This window comes from Formica exsecta, unplaced genomic scaffold (assembly GCF_003651465.1).
Source record: "Formica exsecta isolate Colony F162 unplaced genomic scaffold, ASM365146v1 scaffold308, whole genome shotgun sequence".
Lineage (NCBI taxonomy): Eukaryota > Metazoa > Arthropoda > Insecta > Hymenoptera > Formicidae > Formica > Formica exsecta.
The window spans coordinates 485929-511220 of NW_021850337.1; the positions used below are offsets into that span (position 1 = coordinate 485929).

Here is a 25292-nt window from a genome sequence, read left to right on the forward strand (position 1 = left end):
GAGACAACGGCGTAGTAGGGCAAAAGGGTGGAAAGAGGAACAGTGGGAAGGCGGGGGTAGTAGTGAGCCAAAGGGAGTGCGGTACGGTGGGGTAATTATATTTACAAGTGGCAGTTCTCGAAAACAAAAGACCTCAAGATTGCTCGATTCATTCGAGAACTCCCGCGGAAGAATCGCTCTCTCCCTTCATCTTCCCTCCGTGTTACTCCTTTTAAGAGAGAAATCGTTGTTGTCGTCGTCGAGTAGCCGCAAGTCTGTCTAATGTCACGCAAAGAGAGCGAGTGAAATCTGAACGATCTGATAAATCCGGAATCTGACAAAGTACTAAATAATAAAATCGCAGAAATTTTACAGTCGCGTCTCGCCGTTAGAATCTCGTTATTTTAAGCTATGCAACATATAAGCGCGCAAGTAATGTGATCTTTTATCGTCATTTATGCGAATATTTAAAGAGACTGTCGCGTAGGTTTGCCAGATGTCGAAAATTACATGTATTAAATTCACGATTTGATTAGTAAATAAGATTTACGTAAGTAATTATTCTCACCATTTTCATGCTACGTGAATTCCAACTCCAAATTCCTAAACTAATTTGCATGAAAGATTGACTATTATTGACTCACATCAGTCGACTCTAAATCGAATAGAGTAACGGAGCTAAGATTAATCTTGGATACATTGTTTAGGCGACCTTTTCTATATCTTAACGTATCGCTCACATTATTATATCAGCTTGATAATATTTCTCAGAAATTTCTATCGCTTTTTTATTTTTTATGGTCTCACTTTTTGCCTTATTTAATTAAAAAACTAACACTATTATGTCTTGTAATTCTTCAGTTTTCTTTTATTAGTCCTTTTTTAAGTTTTTCTTTGTCATAGCAAAAAAGTTAAATTTTTCTTATAGTATTTCACATGTAATGTTGTGCGAAAAGATTTTTTTCAATGTGACGTAATACATTTTTTTCTCTCTCTCTTTTGTTCTTCTTCTCCATCTGTAGCACCAGTTAAGTGATTTATGTCTAAATTGAGTTACGATTCGCGCGATTGAAAAAGTGCTCACTTCTTGCCAAGGGAAAAGAAGAAGGGAGAGAATGAGGATAGGTAACGAGTTCTTTCGCCTCATGATTTTTCAAAGGCTTCTTCGTCTTTCTTGCATCGAAACCTTTGAACTTCCTCGAGCGCCTTTCGCGACGCGGTCGAGATTCTTTCCCTTTCGCGAAAGGCCATAAAGCAATTAAGTGGTATTTGTTCGCTTAGTTCCGTTGAGATTATTTCAGTCTCGCGTGCGACGAGTCGAGCTAATCAAATTACCTTCTATGGAAACGCCACGATTTAGAATAGCTTTTTTACCTCGGTATTCACATCTCTTTTTATGAAAAAGTTTTTCGCTTTCTTTTTTCGTATGAGAATCGTACGAGAAAAATGGCGAGTTTTGAGGCTTCCGATACTTTGTTCTGCGATAAATTGTTCGCGTATTTTTAGCTTCGTTTTAAAATTCGCAATTCAACTTTTGTTTCCATCGTGTGAAATTGAAATATCTGGAATATCGCCACGATGAAGGGAAACAACTATATTGTATCAAAGATATATAGGTCTTTTTATTCTGTTTCAAAATATTAGTCGCATGTATTCGTAGAAAGCACCTAGCCAGAAACTCGCCGATTTTCGTCGTCCTTTTTAAATTCACCTCTTTCTGTTACCTACGAGCGAGACAACAGTTGCAGGGAAATTGTTTGTCCGACTGACGGCATTTCCCCCTCGCCCGCCACCCTCGCGCAAGATAGACGACCCTTTTCACATATTTTCATATACATATATACATATACGCATATATTCCGCCCCGCGGGCGGGACAAAGCAAAATGAAAAGATAGTTCGGATGCTTTGACTTCCGCTTACGTATGCATACTTTTGCGCGCGCGTTATACCGTTGTTACGTTATTCGTCTCTCTATAGACGGCGAACAATAGTATCGACTGCAAGAGACACACGTAAGACTGCTACTTGTCTCCCTTTTCTGCTTGGAAACTGTACAAAGCGTCAGAGGAATCTTTACTTTGAAATTTACTGATAAATTCTTCCGATATGTCAGTATCGATCGATCTATATCGTCCATATGTTTTTATACACTTATAATCTCCGCGTATATAAATTTCGCTGCCGCATAAAATAAAATTTATTTGGCATTTTTGTGGTAAAATTTATTTAACAGCCCCGCGTGTGTCAATTAATAATAAATCTCGGCAACGTGTGCGGATTAATTGCGACTGATGCCTAAGTCGCGTGGCAGCCGGTCGTTATCGGCCGTGCGACAAAACGCGTCGCGAACGAATAAAAGGGCTTTACCGCCGCGCGGAAACGCGGAAAAGCAGCAAAAGAGCTCGGACATTTGACGCGGCGGGGGCACTCTCCCTCTTTTCGCCCCTTTTCCCCCGTTCGTCGCGTCACGCCGCGACGCGGCGTTATGGAATTTTTGCGGAACGGCTTTTTTTAATTGATGCAATTCAAACCAGCCGTCGGCTAGCGCGCCTGGCGAGCTCGTAAAACTTTTCGTCGCCTTTCGCGCACTTTCGTCGCACGCGAATTCGAAGTTCCGGCTTTTTCCTCGCCGCCGATCCTTCGTCCTCATCACGGAAAAACACTCGCCGAGGGCACTCCTGGGACGCATCAAGCTTTCTAGGAACTGCTCTCCGTCGTCCGGAATTATGCCGTCGTCCTTAAGCGAGTAACCCTAAGCTCGTTCGTAATCTCGCTCGCGGGAAATCTCACGCGAATGAGACGGGGATATCGCTTTCTCGTTAATGCACGTATCTCGATTGTCGTGAAAATTGATCTGATCGATATCTGTTATATTTTTTATTGCGTTTTTTGGGTGCACGCATTTCATAATCATCTGTTATCCGCTTCGGACATTATGTCATCGATATTATCGTGATCGATTTTCTCTTAGATATATTACTTGTATTTCTATCGCGATGAATACATTCCAATTTCGAATGCATCCGCATATATTTAGCTTCAATAAGATACAAGCATAAAATTACGTTTCCGAAAATGCGATATCAGTGCGAGGTTTTCGGCATTAACGAGACGCGGTGCCCCACAACTGGGTTCCGTTCTTCTCTTCCCTTTTCGCTCGCTCTTGGCATAATGAAAAGCTTAGCAGTTGGTTTAACTTGGCCGAGGATTAAGTTTACCTCGTTTCAAGGGTGCCAGAGCAGCGTGGAATTTCTACCTCTTATTTTTCCACCTCCTCGCCCCGGCGCTGGAAAAGAGCGCGCGGTAGGTATTTCTTAATTAGCAGCAAGTATCTCGTCCGACGGAAGTTGCCTTATTAATTAATATTTCAGAAAAGAGACATGAGAGAAAGAGAAAGAAAGAAAATAAGCGCAAGGGGACGAGGAGTGAAAAAAGATACAGATATTTTCTATGAGACGTGACTTTCGCTTATACGATATATAGCGGTTGAGATAAATATTATTTATTAAAGTAAAAAAGAACACTGTACAACTACGTGGAGTGTGCATAATCATGGAATGCAATAAATAATCATAGAATTCTATGCGACGCACGGGGGAAAAGGAGGGAGATTAAGATTAAATCGTACGCTACGTAAATTATAACTAAACTAAATATAAGTTCAAACGTCGCGGAATATAGAGATATGTTAATTTAAAATTAAACTTGAGAAACGCTAAGAAAATTATGAAAGAGCCGCGATGATAACATAAATGAAATAGTTTTACTTACTTATTCTGTGCTATTAGTTATAATATATAGTAAAAATTAAAAGGTGAATTTTTATTATATACATACCTTGAATGTATTATTTTTGAACATTTTTGATATGTATTATATTCTAACATATTTTTACTATTTTGTTTTATTGCTGTACAATTTTATCATCTTTCTACGATTTGTGTGAAATAGACTATCTTACCATTTACACGTCATTCAGGATCGAATCGAGATTATTCACCAAGACATTTTCGCCACATTGTTTCGATTACTCGTGACGGTCGCTTAATACGGCCGTTAACGAGGCCGCGAAGATAAATTCGCGTTCGCAGTTTCGAGAAGTGTCATTAACGAAAGGGTCGAATGTGCCTAGTGGTATCGCTTGAGTCGAGTACGCTCAGAAGAAGCAGTAAAACTCGACAAAGAAAAGGGCAGGCCGGGTCGACGAAGAGGGCAACTAAATATAAAAATACGGCCTCGACGGACATTCGAGAGGTTAACGCCGCGAGAACGAGAGGACGTTGAAGAAGTTAAAAAAAAAAAGAAAAGAAAAAAAAACGGGATAACGGCCGTGTCGCGCGCGAGACGTTTTAATAAACCGAGTTGGCCAATCAAAGTGAGAGTTAAGGAGCTTTCTTGTTTTTTAACGGCCGTTTTTACGCCCGCTTAAATCACGTGCCGCTGCGAAATGATGGGGCGAGAAGCGAGCGCGAGCGAGGGATACGGAGTGCGAGAAAGGAAAGAATTCCGGGATTCAGAAAAGCGCGGAGAGAGATTTTTACGAGTGAATGGCGATGAGAGGAACGGATGTGAGCGCGGACAAGTCGAGCAAGTATTCACAGTTTCGGGACGAATTATCGATCCAATTTCAAAACTATATTGAGCACAAGGATGCCAAATTTATATCGTAATTGGTTTGCATAATTATCGTACCGTGTTTGTGTTATTAAAATATCGAGATATTTCGATATTGAATGTTTCTATTCGCGAGTGGAAACGGTTTACTTTGCGAGGTTGCCTCGACGGCGGACAGGTGGTTATTTTAATACAGACGGATGCACATATAGGATTGCAGTTATTGACACTTTAAGCGTAGACTTTTCATTCACAGCTTCTATAGACTCGCGCCGCGCGCTCCAAACTATACATTTTTCATTCAATCAGTTAGAGTCAGATAAATGATCGTGTTGCGAGAGTATACGTGTATTCGGGAAGTTTGCGCCCAAGCGTATCTGTGCTTTATTACGCGGGAACAGAGCCAACAATACATGTTACAGATCACATGCGAAATTACAAGTGCAACACTGTGTGGTTATGAATAGATATCTACTATGAATATATGTTAAAGAGTTAGAGTAAAATAGAATGATAGATATATGAAAATTTCTCAGATTGTTAATATTTATTTTCATCAATGTATGATCTTGTCATTTAACGTTATAAAAATTGATATTTTACTTCACAGAATAATATCTGCAATTTGCTCAAACTCTAAAAGATTTTTGAGTGCCATTTATTTTCTAATAATTTTTTTCGTTATTTAATGTTACATCAATCAACATAGTAGAGATCATAATTATTATAAATAAATAATATTAAAAAATTAACATAAATTATCAGAGTCAGACTAGTTCAAATATTTTGCGATACATCGTGCATAAAGAAAATGTAATTTTTTCTTGTATTTAAAATTTGATTTTGCTGTAAATAAGTATGAAAAAAAAAAATAAAAACTTAATTGCTAGACAATAATTCATGACAAAATTTTATCTATAGTATGTGTACTATGTATATTCTTATATATATATATATATATATTTTATATGGCTCTTCCAATATTTTTTATATGATATATAAATTGTAAATAAAATGTGGTGTCCCGGATTATAAAATTATAAATTGCCCCAAGCAAGCTTAAATATTCTTCTGTAATTATATTCCGTTTATTGCAGTATACGTATTTATACTTCGTGTGAGATAAATGTGACGGAGGAAATGGCAATCCAGGAAGAGGGAGCGCTTCCGTTTGCGCTAGCAATAAAGTGCCGCATTTTGTACAAACAAAAGTAATCGTCAGTCAATTAGATGGTCGGGAGGTTGTAGTTAGGCGAACCTTATGGCGGCTAGGCGCGCCCCGGATAATCGTGATCGTAAATAACATTTATCGGGAGCCCCCGTGCTCTAATTGCCAATGATTACCGCGAGCCGTACGAGAAAAAATTGCCAATTTGCATCGAATGCTCGACCGTCTCTCTCGTTTCCCGCTTCATTTACTTACCGACCGCCCGCTCATCAGATTATAGATAAGTAGTTGCGCCTGCGACGTTAAATCACCTTCGCTTATCCAGCGACGATCGTTTCGCTGAATCTCCCCGTCGAGATAAGTCGATATTAAAAAATATCACGAGCCTATATTATAATTCTCGTAGAACAAATTTTGTAATTATTTTCGTAAATGTCTGTATGTTATAAAGTTCCGAAGAGTTGTGAGTGTTTGTCGCGACTGATCTGAATCATTATGTTTATGTAAATATTTTGATGAGACCGATTGTTACATTGGTATGTGTGAGGTAAACAGTAGGTATAAATATATCATCAGTCAATCGATCATATCAGTCGATTACCGTAATATTTAAAGGAAGGTTAACGTCTTTCGCGATATACATATATGTCTAGTACTATTATACATATATAAATATATTATCGTGTAGTATAAAACTGTGTAAATTATTGCATTCAGTGAATGATTTTACACGTGTAAGCAATACGTAAATCAGCTGTTCGTATCGTGTCGGCCTCGGTGGAATGTGTGATCTATTCAATGGAATCCATACCGCATAAATACGTCGTTTTAAAAAGCACAGGACGTTTTAATTCATAGAGGTATTTAAAGGCTCTTCTCTCTCAAATTTTTTGATTTCTTATGAATGTCTTATGAGTTTCCGTGCAAAATATTTAGTGCATATATCGCTAAGTCGTTAAGTATTAAACTGAATCCTTGTGTTAGCAATACTTGCGATTCCGGGTTACAGAGGACGGGGGAAGATACCGCGTTCCTTCGCAGCCTCGTCATAAATTCGCGATGTTCAGCCGAATTTCGAGTCAATTCGTGCAAATCGTGCACGATCGCCCCTTTCGCGATCTCTCCGGTCGCTTCCTCTTCCGTTTCTTCACCTCGCCTTTTTCCATCACCGGATACGCGGAGAGGGTTCGCACCAGAGAATAGAGTTGGATGCCGCTCTCCTGAATACACAATGCGATTTATTCGAAACGCGACGTATAAAACACAAAGAACCGCGTATGATTGGTAAATTATTGAGGCGCGGACCGGATTTGTCGGCCAATCACGTAGCGCCCTTAAATAATTCAAGGGAAATACGAACGGAAGATGCAAAAGGGAGGCCACGTCGGCGGCGAAAATCATTCCGCGTGTTGATTCTCGCGTCGCAACGTCGCGAATCAATATCGCGCGCACTCGCGGGCACGATAGAAACATAAACATAAACTTTTAAGAAAAAGCAGAAGCGGTGGCAGTTCTTTTTTTCACGTTGAAATGGTATCAGTGTATTATCACTGAAAAGCAGTAAATAGTCACTGATGGTTTCAGTTATAGGTATAGCACTGTAAGTATCTCTAGTGTAATATCATTCTGGAAGAATCAGTTAATAATAAGTAATTTGACCAAGAGTTTTGTCTATTTTTTATGAGTTTATTACATTTTAAAAGTGAAAAAGTGTAATATAATTCTGAATTTTTTAAATATTAGTTATGTATTTTATATTAAATATGTTAACGAGGGCTTCTAAAAAAATATTCATTGAAAACTATAGCTTGCAAATATGATTATTACTGATTCTTAAGCGAAACTTATTGCCATAAATGGGACATAATATTCACTATTCTTTGCTGAAATTTTGTATCGCTTTAATCAATGATATTTTCACTGATTCAGTTTAAGAAAAATAACGACTTATAGATATATACGATTCACAATTACCACTGTTGCATAACATCGAAACAAATTTATTAATACTTCTATGATAGAATTATAATACAAAACGTATCTATACTAGTAAACGCATACACACTTTCTTAATTAATTAATCTCGGTTCTTTCGTACGTCGTGATCCAAGCGCACATAATCAGTATTGGATATATATAATGCTGCCCATGATTTATGCGGGATTTAGATAGCGATACCGTAGAATACAATGTACAAAAGTGTCCGGTATTATTCGCACTGGCTGTGTCCTGTTAAATATTCATTTGATAGTCGCATAAGTACGGTATAAATATTTGTTTAGTGATCGTAGTTGCTTCGTCGAAGACGAAGTTTCGCGTTAGGAACTATGCTGGAATCGTCACATATTTTGCGAGAGAATTAATATTTACAGTCGTTGGAATATATTTCAATGTCAAAAGGAATCATGTCCTTTAGTTCAGTCAGGCGACTTTAATGCGCTCGATGAATGTAAGCATAAGAACTTGTCGTATTTTAGTATGAAACAGTCAAATCGAGATTATCAATTCTATGTGATTTGATAGATTGAAGGAATAGTATGCTTATACGATGTTTTTACTCGTGAAGTCGAGAGAAAGGTGCGCTAGTAATTGGCACTCGTTATTAATTATGCATATGATGCATGTTATTTATCATAATTTAAAATTGCTATCGTCATTTTTATATACATACACACTTTGAATATTTGTGAATATAAAACAAAATATTACAAAAGTATAAGAAAGTACCATATATAAGAAATATTGACGAAACAATGTATTTATATTTAATTTGCATAAAATTATAACACAAACATATAAAACTAGTAAACGCATACACACTTTCTTAATTAATTAATCTCGGTTCTTTCGTACGTCGTGATCCAAGTGCACATAATCAGTATTGGATATATATATAATGCTGCCCATGATTTATGCGGGATTTAGATAGCGATACCGTAGAATACAATGTACAAAAGTGTCCGGTATTATTCGCACTGGCTGTGTCCTGTTAAATATTCATTTGATAGTCGCATAAGTACGGTATAAATATTTGTTTAGTGATCGTAGTTGCTTCGTCGAAGACGAAGTTTCGCGTTAGGAACTATGCTGGAATCGTCACATATTTTGCGAGAGAATTAATATTTACAGTCGTTGGAATATATTTCAATGTCAAAAGGAATCATGTCCTTTAGTTCAGTCAGGCGACTTTAATGCGCTCGATGAATGTAAGCATAAGAACTTGTCGTATTTTAGTATGAAACAGTCAAATCGAGATTATCAATTCTATGTGATTTGATAGATTGAAGGAATAGTATGCTTATACGATGTTTTTACTCGTGAAGTCGAGAGAAAGGTGCGCTAGTAATTGGCACTCGTTATTAATTATGCATATGATGCATGTTATTTATCATAATTTAAAATTGCTATCGTCATTTTTATATACATACACACTTTGAATATTTGTGAATATAAAACAAAATATTACAAAAGTATAAGAAAGTACCATATATAAGAAATATTGACGAAACAATGTATTTATATTTAATTTGCATAAAATTATAACACAAACATATAAAAAAATATTTGTATGTAATTTATTAACAATGGATTCACAGTTGATTTCAGTTAGCTTCGCGTAATATGATTCTAATATTTATTTCTTAAACTCTCTTTTGCCATTGATAATCAACAATTAATTATTGCCACCCTTCACTAATCGCAAGGTTCAAAGCTTTTTCTCATTACCTCGTTATTGCGGCCGGAGAGAAATCGTGAAGGTCGCGTCTCTGAGTCTTCAGCAGTTTTCCGACGCAGCTGCTAGCCTATTATCGCTCGACATAGGTACTTTTGGCATCGACGATGAATCCCCGAAGAGCTAAGGGAGGAAATAAAACATTCTTCCCGACTACGGGTATTCTTCGTGATCCGATACGATCAGCATGGACCGGGCCGGAGAGAGAGAAGGAGAGCGCGAGAGAGAACTTTTGGCATAACTCAGCCTCGTTATCTGACTCGCAAATAAGGCAACGGAAAAGTTCGCGACATCAATCTGGGCCTCTGCCGGGAGATTCGAAGTTGAAACAATGCTTAAGTCACCCTTAACGTATGAGTCCCATGGGGTGGCGAGCAGTTGCTGCTTGCATTGCTTCTCTCTCTCGAAACCCGCCGATTCGATCTGCTGATTCCCGATGCTCGCCTTCGTTCGGCAGGACCTACCAAGGGTCATCCTGCGTACCATCTCACCGAGATGCCGCCCTAGGCGAGGCGAGCATTAAACGTTAGACACTAAACTTTATTACTACCCCGAAGTTTCGGGCTTCTCGTATGACACGGCTGTTGTTAAAGATATCTTGGACCGGCCGGAAGTGGATAAACGTCAATATGAGGATTTTGTGAAAGCGAATAAATCCGGAAGAAGTCGCGATATATTTTTCTAGTCCATAAATTTTCATGCAGGTCTTATATTTCTGTTTTTTTTTATTTTTATTTTTTTATTTTTTCTTAGTAATTTGTTTTAGCGGTTTTTTTATTTGTTTAAACTGGATCGCGCAAACACTCGATCAATTATAATCTAAAGAGCACCAATAATTTGCCATAATTGGCCAATAGATGTTTGTTATCTATCTACTATCTACTTATCTATTTATCTATCTACTTATTTATCGTCTAGCCAGTCGAGCGTGGGGAAGACGAGTCCATTCGAGGTCTCAGATATATGAATCTAATTAAGTGAGAGAACGAAAAACACATTTCGGATTTATATATTCTTCCCTCACGTTCTATCTTGTATTGGAGAATCTATATTCAAAGACGGAATAATAATTCGTCTGGAAAATACACATTTGTCAAATGATATACAAGATGACATATTAGGAGATATAGTTGCTCCGCAATTTTGTCAGTTTTAGGAAATTTTATATACCTGTTCCTCTTTTAACAAAACGTCGCGATATGTCCTTGTGTTATCCGTTTTATATTTTTTTAATTATACATACTCCTACGCCGCTTATTCACGTCGCTCTTCGCTGACACATTATCATATTTTTTCTTCTTTATTTACACGAGAATTCAACTTCGTCTAATTCGCGACGAGAAGCGACCCGTGCGAAATATATAATATAATGCGAATATATATTTATGCGCGGTAACACCTTTCCTATCATCGTTTGCACGATATCGATAATTTAACGATCTTATCTTTCGATAGTTAAGGGATATTCGATTATACGCGCAATTTGCCGCAAGTTACATGCTAAAATTACGGGTTTGAACGATCGACATGGTAAACCACGAAGACAATGAGAACGACACGAGATTCCACGAGTCGTCCCTTCCCCCATCGCGCGACTCAATCGATATATCGGTGCTTACTTCGTTTGTCATTTGGCATCGTACGATGCTTGCGCATTGATACCGTTTAAATTATTCATGGGGTTCAGGACGTTATGGGCGCTCGAGCTGGCTGGCGCTGGATATCCGTTGTGGTTATGGGCCGCTTCCCCGTTCGCCTGTCGTTGAGGGCCACCCGCGGCTACGTTCTGCAAGATAAAAGAAGACGCGTGAGGATTACACACCGTCGATATACGATATTCGGATGTGTACGGATCGGTTTTCTCTTTCAATTCGGTCCTGATCGAACGATCTCGACTTAGCGGAAAATTTATGCCACCGGATGCACGCACGTCCTTTATAAAGTGCCGTCGAGCAATATCGCCGCGAAAAACAGCATGTATTTCGTATTTTTCTATTAATCTTATATACGCACGTTTTTTTTCTTTTAAATTTTTCTCGAAAATTAATTGCAACACTATGTGATTTATATCAATGCGAGTGATATACCACTGAAGGTGATTCGTACTGACCGCCTTAGTTAACAAATTCTGGTTAGTGTGATTCGTGTGTCCTTGTCTAGATTATAACTAACTGTAACATAGATTGAGAAACAAGTTTTAATTAACCATAGTTATCGTTAAACAATATATTGCAAATGATATGTCACTATGGTTTGTAAAGTGAAAAAAGACACGTCGGTTATCTTTTGCAATTTAGTTCGATCAATGATCTTCCCGAAAAAGAATTATTTAAAATGTCTGTGAAGGTTTCTTATTTAAAGTTTCTTATAGGCATATTTGAGGCACCGCGTTAAACAAAAATAAATATTTCTTTAATAACACATTCTATATACTTACTTTTTCTGGAGGAAAAGGGGAATAAATTATTATTAATTAAATATAAATAAATATTGATATAGAAATATAAATATTATTTTAATTATTAATTTAACTGTTAATTTAATCATGCCACTGATATTGACACGTGTTTATAAAGAAAACATGCAACATTTCATATTCATTGAAATTGATTTTAATCTTTTATATAACAGTTGTGTATAAAATATATTTAATCTGTTTTAGAGGTAACCTTTATCGATTCTATCGATTTCTTTTCGGATTGCATTTAATCGAGTAAAAAAAACATCGGTTATATAAAAATTACGTTCAATTTATTCCCGAAATTCATTTATTAAAAATCCTTCAATATACATATATCAAAAGACATATCGGAAGATGCGAATCTGTAATTCTGAAGAATTTAATCCGGTTAGAGGGCAATTTATGGAATTCAGGAATAAAAGCGGTCGATCGATCGCTTCGTAATTCGATTTCAACAATTATTCACGACGCGGCACATGAAATCCGTCGCGGGCTTCCGTTCTTAAAGGGTTGACAACGCCAACGAATTCGCATATCTCTCTCTCTCTCCTTCTCTCTCTCTCTCTCTTTCTTTTCCTCCCTCTCTCCGCTCATCTCCCTTTCTAATGTACCATCTAAGACTCCGCTTCAAAAACAAAAGGCCGGAGGAATGAACTTGTATCTCAGTGCCCGGGTAAAAAGGAGGGACGGGACGACTCAACTTTGGCGGTTCCCTCTTTCTTGTTCTTGCGACCGATTCTTTATCCATCTCCGTCTCTATCTCTCTGGTGGCCATATTTATGCGCTGATGGTACAGAGAACTCGTGGGAGAGGCGGAGGCTGTACTAGGCTAGGTAAGCGTCGTTGAAAACTTCGAACTTTATATCCCTCTCTCCCTGTCTCCCTCCATTCACCCCCTCCTTCGTCTTATCCAACCGATCCCGCTTTCTCTTCGTCTTTTACAACCTTCGTCGTCGTCGTCTCATGCTTTCTCGCGAACACGCGTGCCTCTCCTTCCGCCTCTCCCCGCGTCTTTCCCTTCAGTTTCTCTTAGTTTCTGCAGTAAAGGTGTTAAATTATACAGGCTTAAAATTCGGCAGACCGTGCGGCTCAGCCCCTCGTGACGAGATCCTCCCTCGTCACGATTTCGGCCCGTAAGTTGATCATACTAACTTTCGCACGGCGCCGAATTAAGCCTCCATTTTCGGCAATTATCCCGCGTCTTGGAAAGTCTTGGAATACATTGCGACGCAACGAACGAATCGATTTTAATTACAATATGTTTTTTGTTTTCAAAGAATGCAAGAATAGATTACAACGTAATTTATTATTGGAACAAATAAATTGTCTGTCTATTTAACTTTTCCTTATTTTATTTCGCTTTTTTGTTTCTCGCCGTATGCAACGGGAAAATAAGAATGAAAGCGCAGATCTGTCACGGGATCGCTATGAAAGGTGTTATCTCTTTTGATGTCTTAATAAAGCATTTTTTTCATTCTAATGTAAAAAAAGTGTAGCTAGCAGGGTGCGGTTGCGGAGTAATTAACTCGTAAATAATTACGATAAAAATGACAAAGCGCTGCTAGAGAAATGCTTTATCATCTGTCTCCGCGACGAGGGCGACTTTTTTTTTTGGGAAGGATCCTTAAATCTCATCGCCGTGAGAACCCTTTTCCCCAGCAGGACTTTTGTCCCTTTCTCTCTGTCTCTCTTTCTCATTTTACGTTTTCGTCTTTTGGTATACGTGTATACCGGATTTTCCCTTCTCTTTCTATTCTTGTGCCCTCTTGTCTCAGAGAGTCCCGCTCGTAATTAAGAAATCTCCGTGGAAGGCTCCAGACCGCCGTTGAACGCTACTATGGGTTAAATTAAGTCTATGACTTATTCAAGTTTTATCTACAATTGCCAGAGAAGGAATTACCGAGTTGTGGATTTACTGCCGACATCGTAATCAAACGGCACGCGTTTTACGATATTCGTTATGTAGATAGGATGCTATACGAGTGTGCATATAAAGGCATCTGGAATAATCCTTCTCCAAAGTCAAACACATATTTTTATTTGATTGTTGTTTATAACTATTAGAAATTTTGTAACTGTTTGAAAGATAACTTTAACGACATAATTAATATCTCGCGCCAAATTATTAATGGAATAATGAATTTTCGTGTTGCATATGATAGTCACGAGCAATTTCTTTCGCGTTTATTCGGTCTTCTCATCTGTCGCGGAAAATCTCCCGGTTTTTTCTTTCCTCTCGAGAGGATCTCGCTCGCGCGAGTAAGACATTAATCGTGACTCGGCGTGAGGGTGGTAAAGCGGGGTCGGGTAGTTTGTAACTGACGGTAAATGCGGAACATCGCCAACGCGCGAGGGGTTTGCCAGGGAGAATCGCGTGTCATTTGTCCGTTGATCTCCCGCGGATGGGAAACGGCCAGGTGTACGCGTCCCGTTTCTCCGCTCGCGGCGCGGCTTTTCTTACGCGCAAAAATTAGCGCCACCCACGCTCATGGTCCGATCTCCGGCACGAGATGAGAATTAGAGCGAGACGTCGTTAATCGCCCCGGGATCGTTTGGAAACGGAATTTACTGGCGGGTCGTTAGCCCGGCTCGCGGCCATCTTCGATCTGATTCTTTCCTCCGGAGAAAAAAGATTTATTAATACTTTGTTTTCTTTTCTGTGAGAAAAAATAATGTAGAGGAAAAACTAACCAATCACACTTAGATTCTTTGATCAATTTTAATTTTTATAATGCAAATTTGTGATTGGACACCGTTTTTCTTTATACACGGTTTTATTTTACGACGCTAAATGCATCTTGATAGAATAATATCAAGTTTTATATTAAAATTCATTTTTGAAGCGCAAGCTCGGTCGCATGATCGAGTCCTTGCGACTGTCCATGGTCGTTGGTAATAATCATTACAAAAGTAAGCTCTTGGCCACGTAGCACATAGCTCTCTCCAAGTTGTTTCCCAACTAAACTCATAATCTCGCATAAGCTCGCAAGCCGGGCTTTCCCATGCGAGCTTTCTCGGGACGCGCGCGTTGTACAATATAAGGGGCCGCGCGGAGGCTTTACGTGAAATTCAGCCAAGCACGGTGCACCTAATAATGCGCTCGTTAACAAGAACGACGTGTACACGCGCGTGCGAGGGCTCGTGTGTACGTGCTTATGTCTCTCTCCCTCTCCTTTGCTCTCTCTCTCTCTCTTTCTTTCTCTCTCCCTCTTCCTGTCACGACACAACTTGTGTTACGTCGACTAACCAGGCAATCTAATCAGCTGATCGATCGATGATCGATCAGAGGCCGTTTGTTACGCGTAGAAAACATTTTGACCACAACATTTTCGAGATTTCGCGATAATCTTTCTTCTCTCGAGCGATAATTTTTTTTTTATTTTTTAATATATTTTATATTTAATTATATATATATAGATAGAGAATAATATATATGCTCGTTTTGTGTAATTTCCATGACATCCTCTGATGTAATTCTAAACAGATCGTATTCGCATGCACAACGATAGAGTATCTACAATGAAGGATTAATGATGGACTAATGGCTTTGTTCAGTGTGGGAATACGCTCGTAGTCCTATATAGTACTGCATTACGATGATGTACGTCCATTTCGCTAAACGCTACATTTCGAGGGATTAACCGTGCGCTACATTAATTATTATTAATGGTATCATATCCTATTCTGACACATTCTATTCGGATATTCTAATGCATACATTATATGAATTCCTAAGTCTTTCATTCATATCAAAATAGCTATTTTAAACCAATCGCGTACAATTAATGCAATATCAACAATGAAAATCGTATAAACACTTCTTATATATTTTGCAATTATAAATCTTTAACTAATACAATCCATTTTTTAATAAGTTCGTGATGTTATAATAAATTTAATTTTAATTAATTGTTTTATTTACTTATTTATATTAATATATGTAAGAAGGTTCATGTTACATAATTACATTAAGAAAAGTATAAACAAATAAAATAGGAAATTAGATGAAAAAAGATTTTTACTTTATATAGATATAGGATCTTCAACTTTCTTGTGATTTATCTTTATGAATTCGATACGTCCGTAACGCATTTGTTGTCATTCTTAAACAAATGGATATTGAACACTCAGATTCAATAAAAGTGACGTTAAACCGAAAGTTTAATTTCGCCGAAATTAGTCGCTCGCATTCGACAAACTTTCACGAATCTAATCGCCTGGAAGCAATATAGAGGACGTTGTAATGCCTTATTCCCCGTACGAATCTCGTACTGTGCATTGATCCTCTTAAATTCCCATGTACCTTCCGTCTTGGCATTAGCATATTATCTCACCTCCGCAACTCCCTCTTCCCTTCATCGCGTCTTTCAACCTCTTTCTGGCACCTTGGTCTTCCTCTTCCCTTTGCTTCGCGAAGGACTTCGCAGACACTCGAGAGTTTGTTTTAAAACTCAGATAATCGTTCCAAACTCTCTCGTCGTGTCTTTCTCTTTCTCATTCTTACTCCGTGTCTATATCCCCCACTAACGTTTCCCCTTTCAACCCCCTTCTCTTCTCTCTTATCATTCCGCCGAATCCCGAGGGGAAAATTAGACTGAAATAAAAGTTCTCGCCAATTTTTAAGCGCGTTACACTTGTCTCTAAGGAGGATGAGATTGCACGGTTCGATCGAAAGTCCTCCTCGAGAAATGAAGCTAAAGCTTCATAAGTCTTTTTGTTGTTGTTACTATTTATAGAATTGCGACATTGTCTTTTATATGTATGAAATTGATCTTCTTTTTATGACATGAACAGTGTCTTCTTAATTTTTTTAATTTAAAATTATTTTTCGATTATTATATAAAATTAATTTTTTATTTATATGAAAACAATTATGTTTATTGGATTAAAAATCTTATTGTGTCGCGTAACAGTAGCAAAACAATTAATTTTAAAATAGTCCCTATAATATATGATAAAGTTTCAATGGGCCAACGATAATATCAGAAACGATCCGTCATCCGTATTCATCGAGACAGCTCGATTGTCGATGCTGACGGCTAAAGGCGGTTCAGTCCCGTCGCTTCTTTTCATTCCTTCATCCTCCCCACCCTCGATTTACCTCGGATCAGGCATACTCGAGTTATTCGTAAGCAACACTTCCCGGCATTATTCGCAAGAAACGCGGTAGATCCTCCCAGGGCTAAGAAAGATTGGGACAGCTGTCTGTTCTCAGGCAATCAAAAAAACTACCGCCCCCTTTTCCACCTTCCGTCGACGGTACTTCGCTGCCTCCGACGGGCTTAAGGAGAGTACAAGGGTGGCAGCTGCCTCTAGGACGAGCACCCTCTTTGCGGTTTTTAAGAATCTTAACGCCTTTTCTCCTTTCTCCCTTTATATCTCCTCTCTCTGTTTCTCTCTTCTTACATTTTATAGGTATTCTCAATTTCATCTTTGCGTTTTATCGCGCTTTATCAGAATGTTAAATCTAATGGGCGTCTAACATTTCCGGTTTATGGAATTGTTTTTTACATTAAAAAAATATCATTATTGATTTTATTATAACTCATTGCTGTCGTTTAATATTTCGATTATTTATTTATACAAGATATATTTGCGGCAAAAGTAATTGAGGCAAAAGTGAGCAATGTACGTGTTAATTTCTTTTATTTAATTACCAAATGTTAAATGACCTTTATGTTAGTTAACAAAATGATAGACATCTTGAGTGCTCTCCGCGATCGAAGGTATTCACGCTCTAGGAACGAGATGTCAAGAGGGATCCATCAGGCTTAGCGTAATAGATGCGCAGACGACATTAGCATGCCACGCCGATTATTGGCATTAGTCTGCCATCCCGTTATTTCGCACACCGGTCATTTATAACCCGTAAACCCTCCGAGCGAATCGATATTGCGTGTGAAAGCTGCTGGATCGCGCAATATCGCGGAATACATCGCGGACGTGCCAATTTTTCCCGATTGTTGACGATGCCAGAAATTTACAGCGAAAAAACAAATTTGATTTCCCTCGTGTCGGGCAAAAAAATATCTCGTATTAATTAAAGTGACACATTGCGTTCGGTGTCGAGAGACTTTACGAATTTTAAAGTCTCGAGTGAGACACCCCGTTCGACCTCGCCAAGGGAGATTTACGCGCGCGTGTGAGTGTCCTTGAAAAATGTTTACATGCTAACACGCCCGTTCACGCGAGCCGATATTTCTTTAAACATTATAAACGACATGTACACGCACGCACGCACGCACGCACGCACGCACGGTCGTGGAAGAGCGCCCGACGCTTACGTGGCGCGCAGGAATAGAGTCGCAAGGGTTACCAACCCCTGAATTACACGCAGCTCGCCGGCGAGAGCGGTTAAGGGGAGCGAATTTGCATATTATAAGTAGTACACGTTACCGAGCATGATATCATCGGGCTGGGGACCTCGTTATTCTGTGCATGCGTACAATTCGAGCGTGCGGCAAGCATCTATAGTCTTAGACCGCCTCTCTGAGACGTTCCTGAAAATGTTTTCCAACTTTTGCGTTGACTATTTTATCGCGGACTTTTAACGATCTTTTAACAACGGAAATAACTGCAAACGATATTCTTAGTAACGATGACCCAGTTCTAAATACTCAATTTTGTCGTTTTAAAAGAAACTCGTTTTAAATTTTCACAGTTAAAAAATTACATATACTTAGACTTTTATTTATAATTTCAAATATATTTAAAATACAATAGTAAATATTAATATCGTAATAGAGGATACAGTTTTTTTAAATCTTTTTTATTCTGGATTATTCAAATCATTATATTTAAGAAAATATCGCGAATTAGAATACATGACGTCACATTATACAAGGAAGACGGCGGGAGTCTTGCAAGACGGCACCCGGATTAAACAGATAGGCTTCCTAGGGTCGAGTAGGACGTGGTCCTTCGTGCGGCAGGAGCTTAAGATATTGTTTCGAAGCAAGACTGTTGCCTTAGGATAATCAAGAGAACTTAATCCCAACAAGCTTAACGCCGATGAGTTCATAATTCTGGACGTTTCTACTCTATGAAAATCGCCATCTCTTCATCGCTTGTCATTTGTCTTTTATTATCACGATTTTACGATCTGTTTTTACTTCAATTATTTAATTCAAATTATTTAATTAAATGACATCCTTCTTACAATTTAAAACAAATAAGAATCAAATTTAAATTTGAATTAAATTTTGCAACGTCTTTTTTTCTTTCCTTTTTTTTTATTATTTTTCAAGATATTTTACATTTAAAAGTTTTTGAAATATTTTTATATTTGCGATATATGTATATCGCGATTGATCAAAGATTTACAATTATAAAAAAGGGGTAATGATTTTCCAGAGCTTCGTATTTGCACGAAATAGCTCTTGGAAGCCTAACGATCTTTACGAAGAGTAAATTCTTTCGCACGTTCCGTCTTCGACGGAGAACGGGCGAATAATCGTTAAGGCATGCGACGAGGCTTGCTTAACGGGCGAGCTTAATTAATAAGGACACGCGATATCCTAACTCGTAAGACGATGGCAGGATGGTAAAGCATAGCTGAAGCCTCGGGGGAGTCCTTTGTTGTCGAGAGGGTCAGGACGAGCGACCTGCCACTTTAACCCGCCTTAAGGGGGTTGCGCCTTGAGGAGTTTGAAACCTTGCGAGTTTGAAACCCGATGGTCACGGTCCAGAGATGAGATTTCACTAGATGTGCACTCTGCACTTTACCTCGTATAGATATTTCATAACGAAAATATGTCTATTGATCGATAGATATATTCTAAACTACATGAACCTACGAGTTATCGCGCGCAAGTTTCGTTGATAATAGAGACAACTGTAAATTCTCTTCACCTGAGGTGGCTGAAGATGGGTCACTTGTCTCTTGATGTGCGCCAAGGTCGCAGTAGGCGGAGGATGCAGAGCCATGTTGGCGAAAACCAGCCTCTCCTCATAATCGTATTCGCAGAGAATCTTGTTATCACAGAGGTAAAATCTGTCGCCCACGCAAAATCTGCAATCAGAAATAAATTTTATCGCGTTACATTCGTGCTATGTTATTAAAATCGAAAAAATAAAATTTCTGCTAAATTATAATATAATAGAAAATATATTATATATAATATATATAATATATTAAATATAATATATATATTATATTATAATATTTGTAAAAAACTATGTAGAGTTTTTAATAAAATTGTTAGACTAAACGATGACAATCGTTATCGCGTTGATTCATAGTGTTTAAAAGTGGCAAAGAGACGGGAAGAAATTTCGTTTAAGAGTTGTGCGAGGTAGGTAGAGACGGTAAAGCGTGCTAATTCCCTTTAAGGTCACTTTCCGTTCTGCTTCGCCGAGGAAATTGCTAGAAAATAAAAACAAGCGGCGAAATGCCGCCCCTTTTCCGCTTCTTCTAGCGTCTTCCAAGACTTTTAAATGTAAATTTTCAGTCGATTCGCAGACATCGTACTCGGATTACCGTGAATTGGAAGTTTCTTCAATTTTCTCGCTTTTACTTTCTTCTTTTTCTCTACAAACGTATCGACACATGATTTGATGACACCCTGACTTTTCTCTTTTTTTTACTTGATAATAAATCTCAAATAATATTATTTATTAATATATATGAATACAGTCTTATACATACATATATCAGACAAATGTTAGTAAGTTGACGTCTGTCTATTTCCGGACGAATGAAAAATCAGAGACAGCACCGAAGTGTATTTTAAAATTCAGCGTATAAAAGTCCGGGATTTTGGAGTAATCCGACACGATATACATACCGCTGCACGCGGATTTCGGGATGGCGACGAGGTACCGAACGTGCTCGGCTTGCGATATCGGAAGAAATAAGATTGCCACTGCGAGGGTTATACGCATCGACCAACTGTCGCTCCCGCGAGGGGCGGGTCGGCGGGGCCTTTAAAATCAAAGATTTCACATTTTTCCTTTTTATTGCCGGTTTAAAAGTCAATTTTTTCTCTCCCGCGCCCTTTCCGGCGCCCGCATAAAGGACGTTACGCCCGGAAATGCTAAAGAGCCATGAAATCGGGCTCGTAAGGGCAGCCGACCTGTTCTACCGCGTACGATGGATCGAAGATCCACGAGGGACACGAAAATCGTTTTGCCATGATCCACGGGACTTGAAAATTCTCGTCAGGCGCTGGGAACATCACTCTCTGGACCTTATACCGCGTAGCGCGTTATATCGATCGCGATATGACGGGCGTGTTCGCGCGATTTGTCTTACAGAAGGACTCGCAAAGACTTCAAGTCGTTTTTGGGACACGTCGGATTCTTCGGATATCATTAGTGTAAATGTAAATCGTTGAGAGAGAATCGACCCTCTGTTATTTTATTTCTCAAGTGCAATTCGTATCGCGCGTTATCTTTAATTTTATATTATTCCTCTATTTTTAGTAACCTGATAAAAGAAGTGTATGCTAAATATTTTTTATATATTATAAGTCAACGTCATCGCGTGAGTTAATATACATGTACAGTGTAATAAAACATATATAAGTACCCTTATACACGATGTGACCGTGGTCGTTAAGTGTTTAAAAAAAGTTCAGAATTTTATGATGATAAAATCGATGGGAATATCCACAAAAGAAAGGAATGCGCTTTAATATTGACGAAATGGGCGATTTTCTTTTTTTTTTCTCGAAGACGTCGTCAATGAGCCGTGTAAACTCTACGTCAGCATAAACGGCGGGATAAAACGTATACAGTGTCGCGTACGTAATTCACCGGTGAATAATAAAAGCATTTTTCGGTAAGGGGGCAGGCGGGTGTGTGTATGTACGTACACCGGCTACATACGGCCATTGCGTATTCAACGGATGTGCTGTCCCGCACTGGTATCCTGTTTGGGTTTTATGTCGGGATTTCTCTGTCGAGTGGTTTATACCGGCGCTTATGTAAATGCAGACGTGATTTTTTTCACCACCTACTCGAGCCACCTGAATGCGAACGTTCGCGCGCGGCACATTTGTAGCATTCGAAACGAGTCGGTTGGCCGACGTCGTCTCCTTTCGAGAGGACCATGAAATCGCAATGAGATTCTACAACGTACGCCGCCCATATCCCACGAAATCTGCATTTTTTTTTAGTAGATTCAGCGATGTGTTCTTGAGAATGTGGTCGCGTAATTTGCGTCACTCGATGAGACTAATGCGCGAAATAAATGAAACTTTTTCGAGATGAGATTTTTTTTTTCATATCGAATATATATAAATGCCAAAACAAGGACTATATGTAAGTCTTATGTGTGTTTAACGTTTATCTTTTTTAACAATTAATTTTTTAGTGAAATAGTTGATGAATAAACGTCTAGACATTTTTTTTAAAAAAATGTATATTTAATACAGCAATAGAAGAAATTATTTATAATATCCGATACAAATGAAAAACAGTTTAAATTGAATGAGTTCTCGAATTTATAAATTCTGCTCTATATAGTATATGTAAATAGAAGTTACGGATTTTCATTAATGTTCGAAGCCGGTGATCGCATGACTTTGATTTTATTTTCATCACCATTAAAGATTCTCGTTGATTCAGAAATACAGTTGCGATAAGAGATTCGAAATAGCGAGCGATAATCATATATTCAGTCTGATTGGCTGTAGTATAATTGAACTTAAAATATCTCTCCGATCGGTATATGAAACCGCGACGTCTTGATCGATATATGACCGGAGAGTATCGTAATATATAAATATACTTCTCTCATTGTAAATCAGGACACATTGGAAATTCGAGATATATTAGCAGTTTCGTACAAACAGGTTTAATATCTACAATCAATTTCACTTATCAATTCAATGATTGAGTTAATTTTATAGTGAATAATAAAATTTTCATGCATCGTGAGAAAAGCATGTAACGTTTTAATTTAGTATCCTTCATCATACTCTTCTCGATTTTATCAACGAATAATTTTCATCAGTCAATCTATTTGTAAAAAAGTCCATTTGGATAAGTATGATTTTTGACACGGTATCGTGCAGATATCTTGTTTCCACGGGAATAAGAGGAACAGAAAATGAAAATGGGCAAAGAAAGAGCGAGAAAGAGAGGCAAACGTGTGTCGATCGGAACATCTAGCATGAACCACCATAAAAAGCAACGCGCCCTCGTAACGGTGTACGATAAGTACCGTGCTACGAAGCAAAATCGATCCCGGGGGCAGCTTCGAATCATGCACCATAAAAAGGAACATTACAGAGCGTAGGTGCGAGAGGAGAAAGAGGAGGAGGAGTCGACAGAATGACAGGAAAGAACGATCCTTTATAATGGTATCGTGATTTCGCGTCTAGATATGCGCTATATTTGCCGATAAATGCTGTCTCTCTAATCTGTAAGGCTAAACGTTCCAGACATTAGTATCGCCGGTTATTTCTGTAGCTTAATATCGTCTTCATATTTTGGCTCGCACTAAAAGTCAAAGATATCCTTCGGGAGGCTTTATTTAAATCAAAGCGGATTAGAAAAAATTGAACGCAATTTACAATAATTATTATATTTAAATGACAAAAAGATAAGTAAATAACATTATTGAATAATATTATATTTAACGAAAAAAAAATAAATGATGGTGATATAATATTTATAATATATCGCACAGTTAAGAATTATCGATTTTATTGAAATAAATAATTTTTTTATATAGCGATTATTTTTCTATTTATAAAATTTATAAAACGCGATAGTTTCTTTATATATTTTTTCAAGTTTAGAAATGTCGATTTCTGAATAAAATTATAGCACATTTCAGAAATCAAAGAATGATAATGTCGTTGGTTAACCGTTAAATGTTTTCCGCGACGCGTTTCTATCGCTGTTAAGTCGAGAGAAAGCCTCCGAGATTCGTTGGCAAACAGTGCGAGCTCCGCAATATGGGACGGGAAGCCCCAAACGGCAACACTTCGGCGGTAGTCAAGATCGGTGGGGAAGGTGGAGGTTTGCTTGAAGCCGAAGAGGGTCGCGCGGAATGAATTTCGTATTCGATCGTGGAGTCTTCTCCGAGGACAAAGAGAGAGAGAGAGAGAGAGAGAGAGAGCAAAGAGAAGAGGCGAGAGAAAGGGAGAGATCGAGGTCTAGATCGAGGCAGATAGATGTATATAAGTGTGTACGCGAGTTTGTATGTAGATATAGGAGGAGGAGAGAACCAGGAAAACGTCTATACTGCCGGTAGTTGGTGGTGCTCGTGCTCAATTTGCATCAAACTATGAAGAGACAGACACCACCGAAGGTCCCTTCCTCCTGCCTATTCCCGAGGCCGCCGCTCTAACACCTGATGGCGCCGCGTCCCCGTCCTCTCCCGCGACGCCCCGCAGCCGAGACTAACGCGTTTAGCAGAGACTCGAACCCCTAATCAGATCTTCCGCCGGCAACGGGCTTTCTAAGGTGCCGCTAAGTGTGAAGTTAATGGAGAGTCAAGACGTCGCGTCGCGACAAGAGATGCAAAACTCTCGCCGCGCGCGTAACTCTATTTTGCGTTTGTCTTGGAATCGCGAAATTTTCTTTATTCATCTCGATATCATGATTTAACTGGTAAGTAAAAAAAAAAAAAAATATTTAAAAGATTTTATGGCAAATTGATGGGATAATAGTTTTTTTGCATACAAATGTAAAAAATCATCGTGTTTTTTAATATTTCTTATATAATATTAAATTAAAATTTATAGACTTATTATGCGTTATACAAACCGTAGATTCGTTGGCAAAAAAATAATTGTGTTTGGTTTTCTCAATAAATGACAGAATGATTTAATTTTCACGCGTTTATCGCGATTGGTGTTTACGATTGCATCACTGAATAGTCACATCTCGCTCGTTCTGTCGCGCGACGCGTACACTTTGTTGCGATAATGGCTGCTTACCTAGCGCGTTCTCCTGTTAATTAATTCAGACTGTCAGGGTATCGGGGAACCGTGGCGCGCTAATTCGATCAGCAGTGAATTCGCTCGCTCCGGTGGCGAGGGCTCTCGCCGTCAGGCTTCCGGGGAAGGTACCAAGGAGGAGAGCCTTCGCGCTTCCACGACGGATTTGCTCCGCAGACAGTTGACGTCGCTATCTAAATGTCACTCCAGAAGCGTGTCGGAATGCCACTCGATAACACATAGCAGCGGGGCGCCGCCGTCTCGAATCACGTCTCATTGTCCGATGTGCGATCGCATGCGCGAACGATGGACGGATGCTCGAGGACTTCCGCGTCGCTATCGCGAGCGAGGCGACGTTTGAACAAGATATGCGCCGGGGAACGTGTCATCTTGCGTATGTCATTTTGAATAAGGCAAAGCTCCGCATTGACTCATGAGTCGA

General features: G+C 38.7%; 1 protein-coding gene and 1 long non-coding RNA gene across 2 annotated transcripts in view; one reads left to right on the forward strand and one right to left on the reverse strand.

Moving 5' to 3' along the window:
* The first annotated feature begins 6326 nt into the window (after nt 1-6326).
* Nucleotides 6327-25292, forward strand: part of LOC115237750 — a 215551-nt gene continuing 196585 nt past the window's right edge. Inside the window, exon 1 of the long non-coding RNA XR_003884391.1 lies at nt 6327-6623. This is a non-coding gene — a long non-coding RNA (uncharacterized LOC115237750). The remainder of the gene's footprint in view (nt 6624-25292) is intronic.
* The window catches only part of LOC115237745 (LIM domain only protein 3-like), an 84109-nt gene continuing 69036 nt past the window's right edge, over nt 10220-25292 (reverse strand). The window contains exons 5-6 of the mRNA XM_029810989.1: nt 19809-19968; nt 10220-11282 (exon numbers count right to left, since the gene is read on the reverse strand). Coding sequence (XP_029666849.1) covers nt 11124-11282; nt 19809-19968 — 319 coding nt within the window. The 3' untranslated portion in view covers nt 10220-11123. The remainder of the gene's footprint in view (nt 11283-19808; nt 19969-25292) is intronic.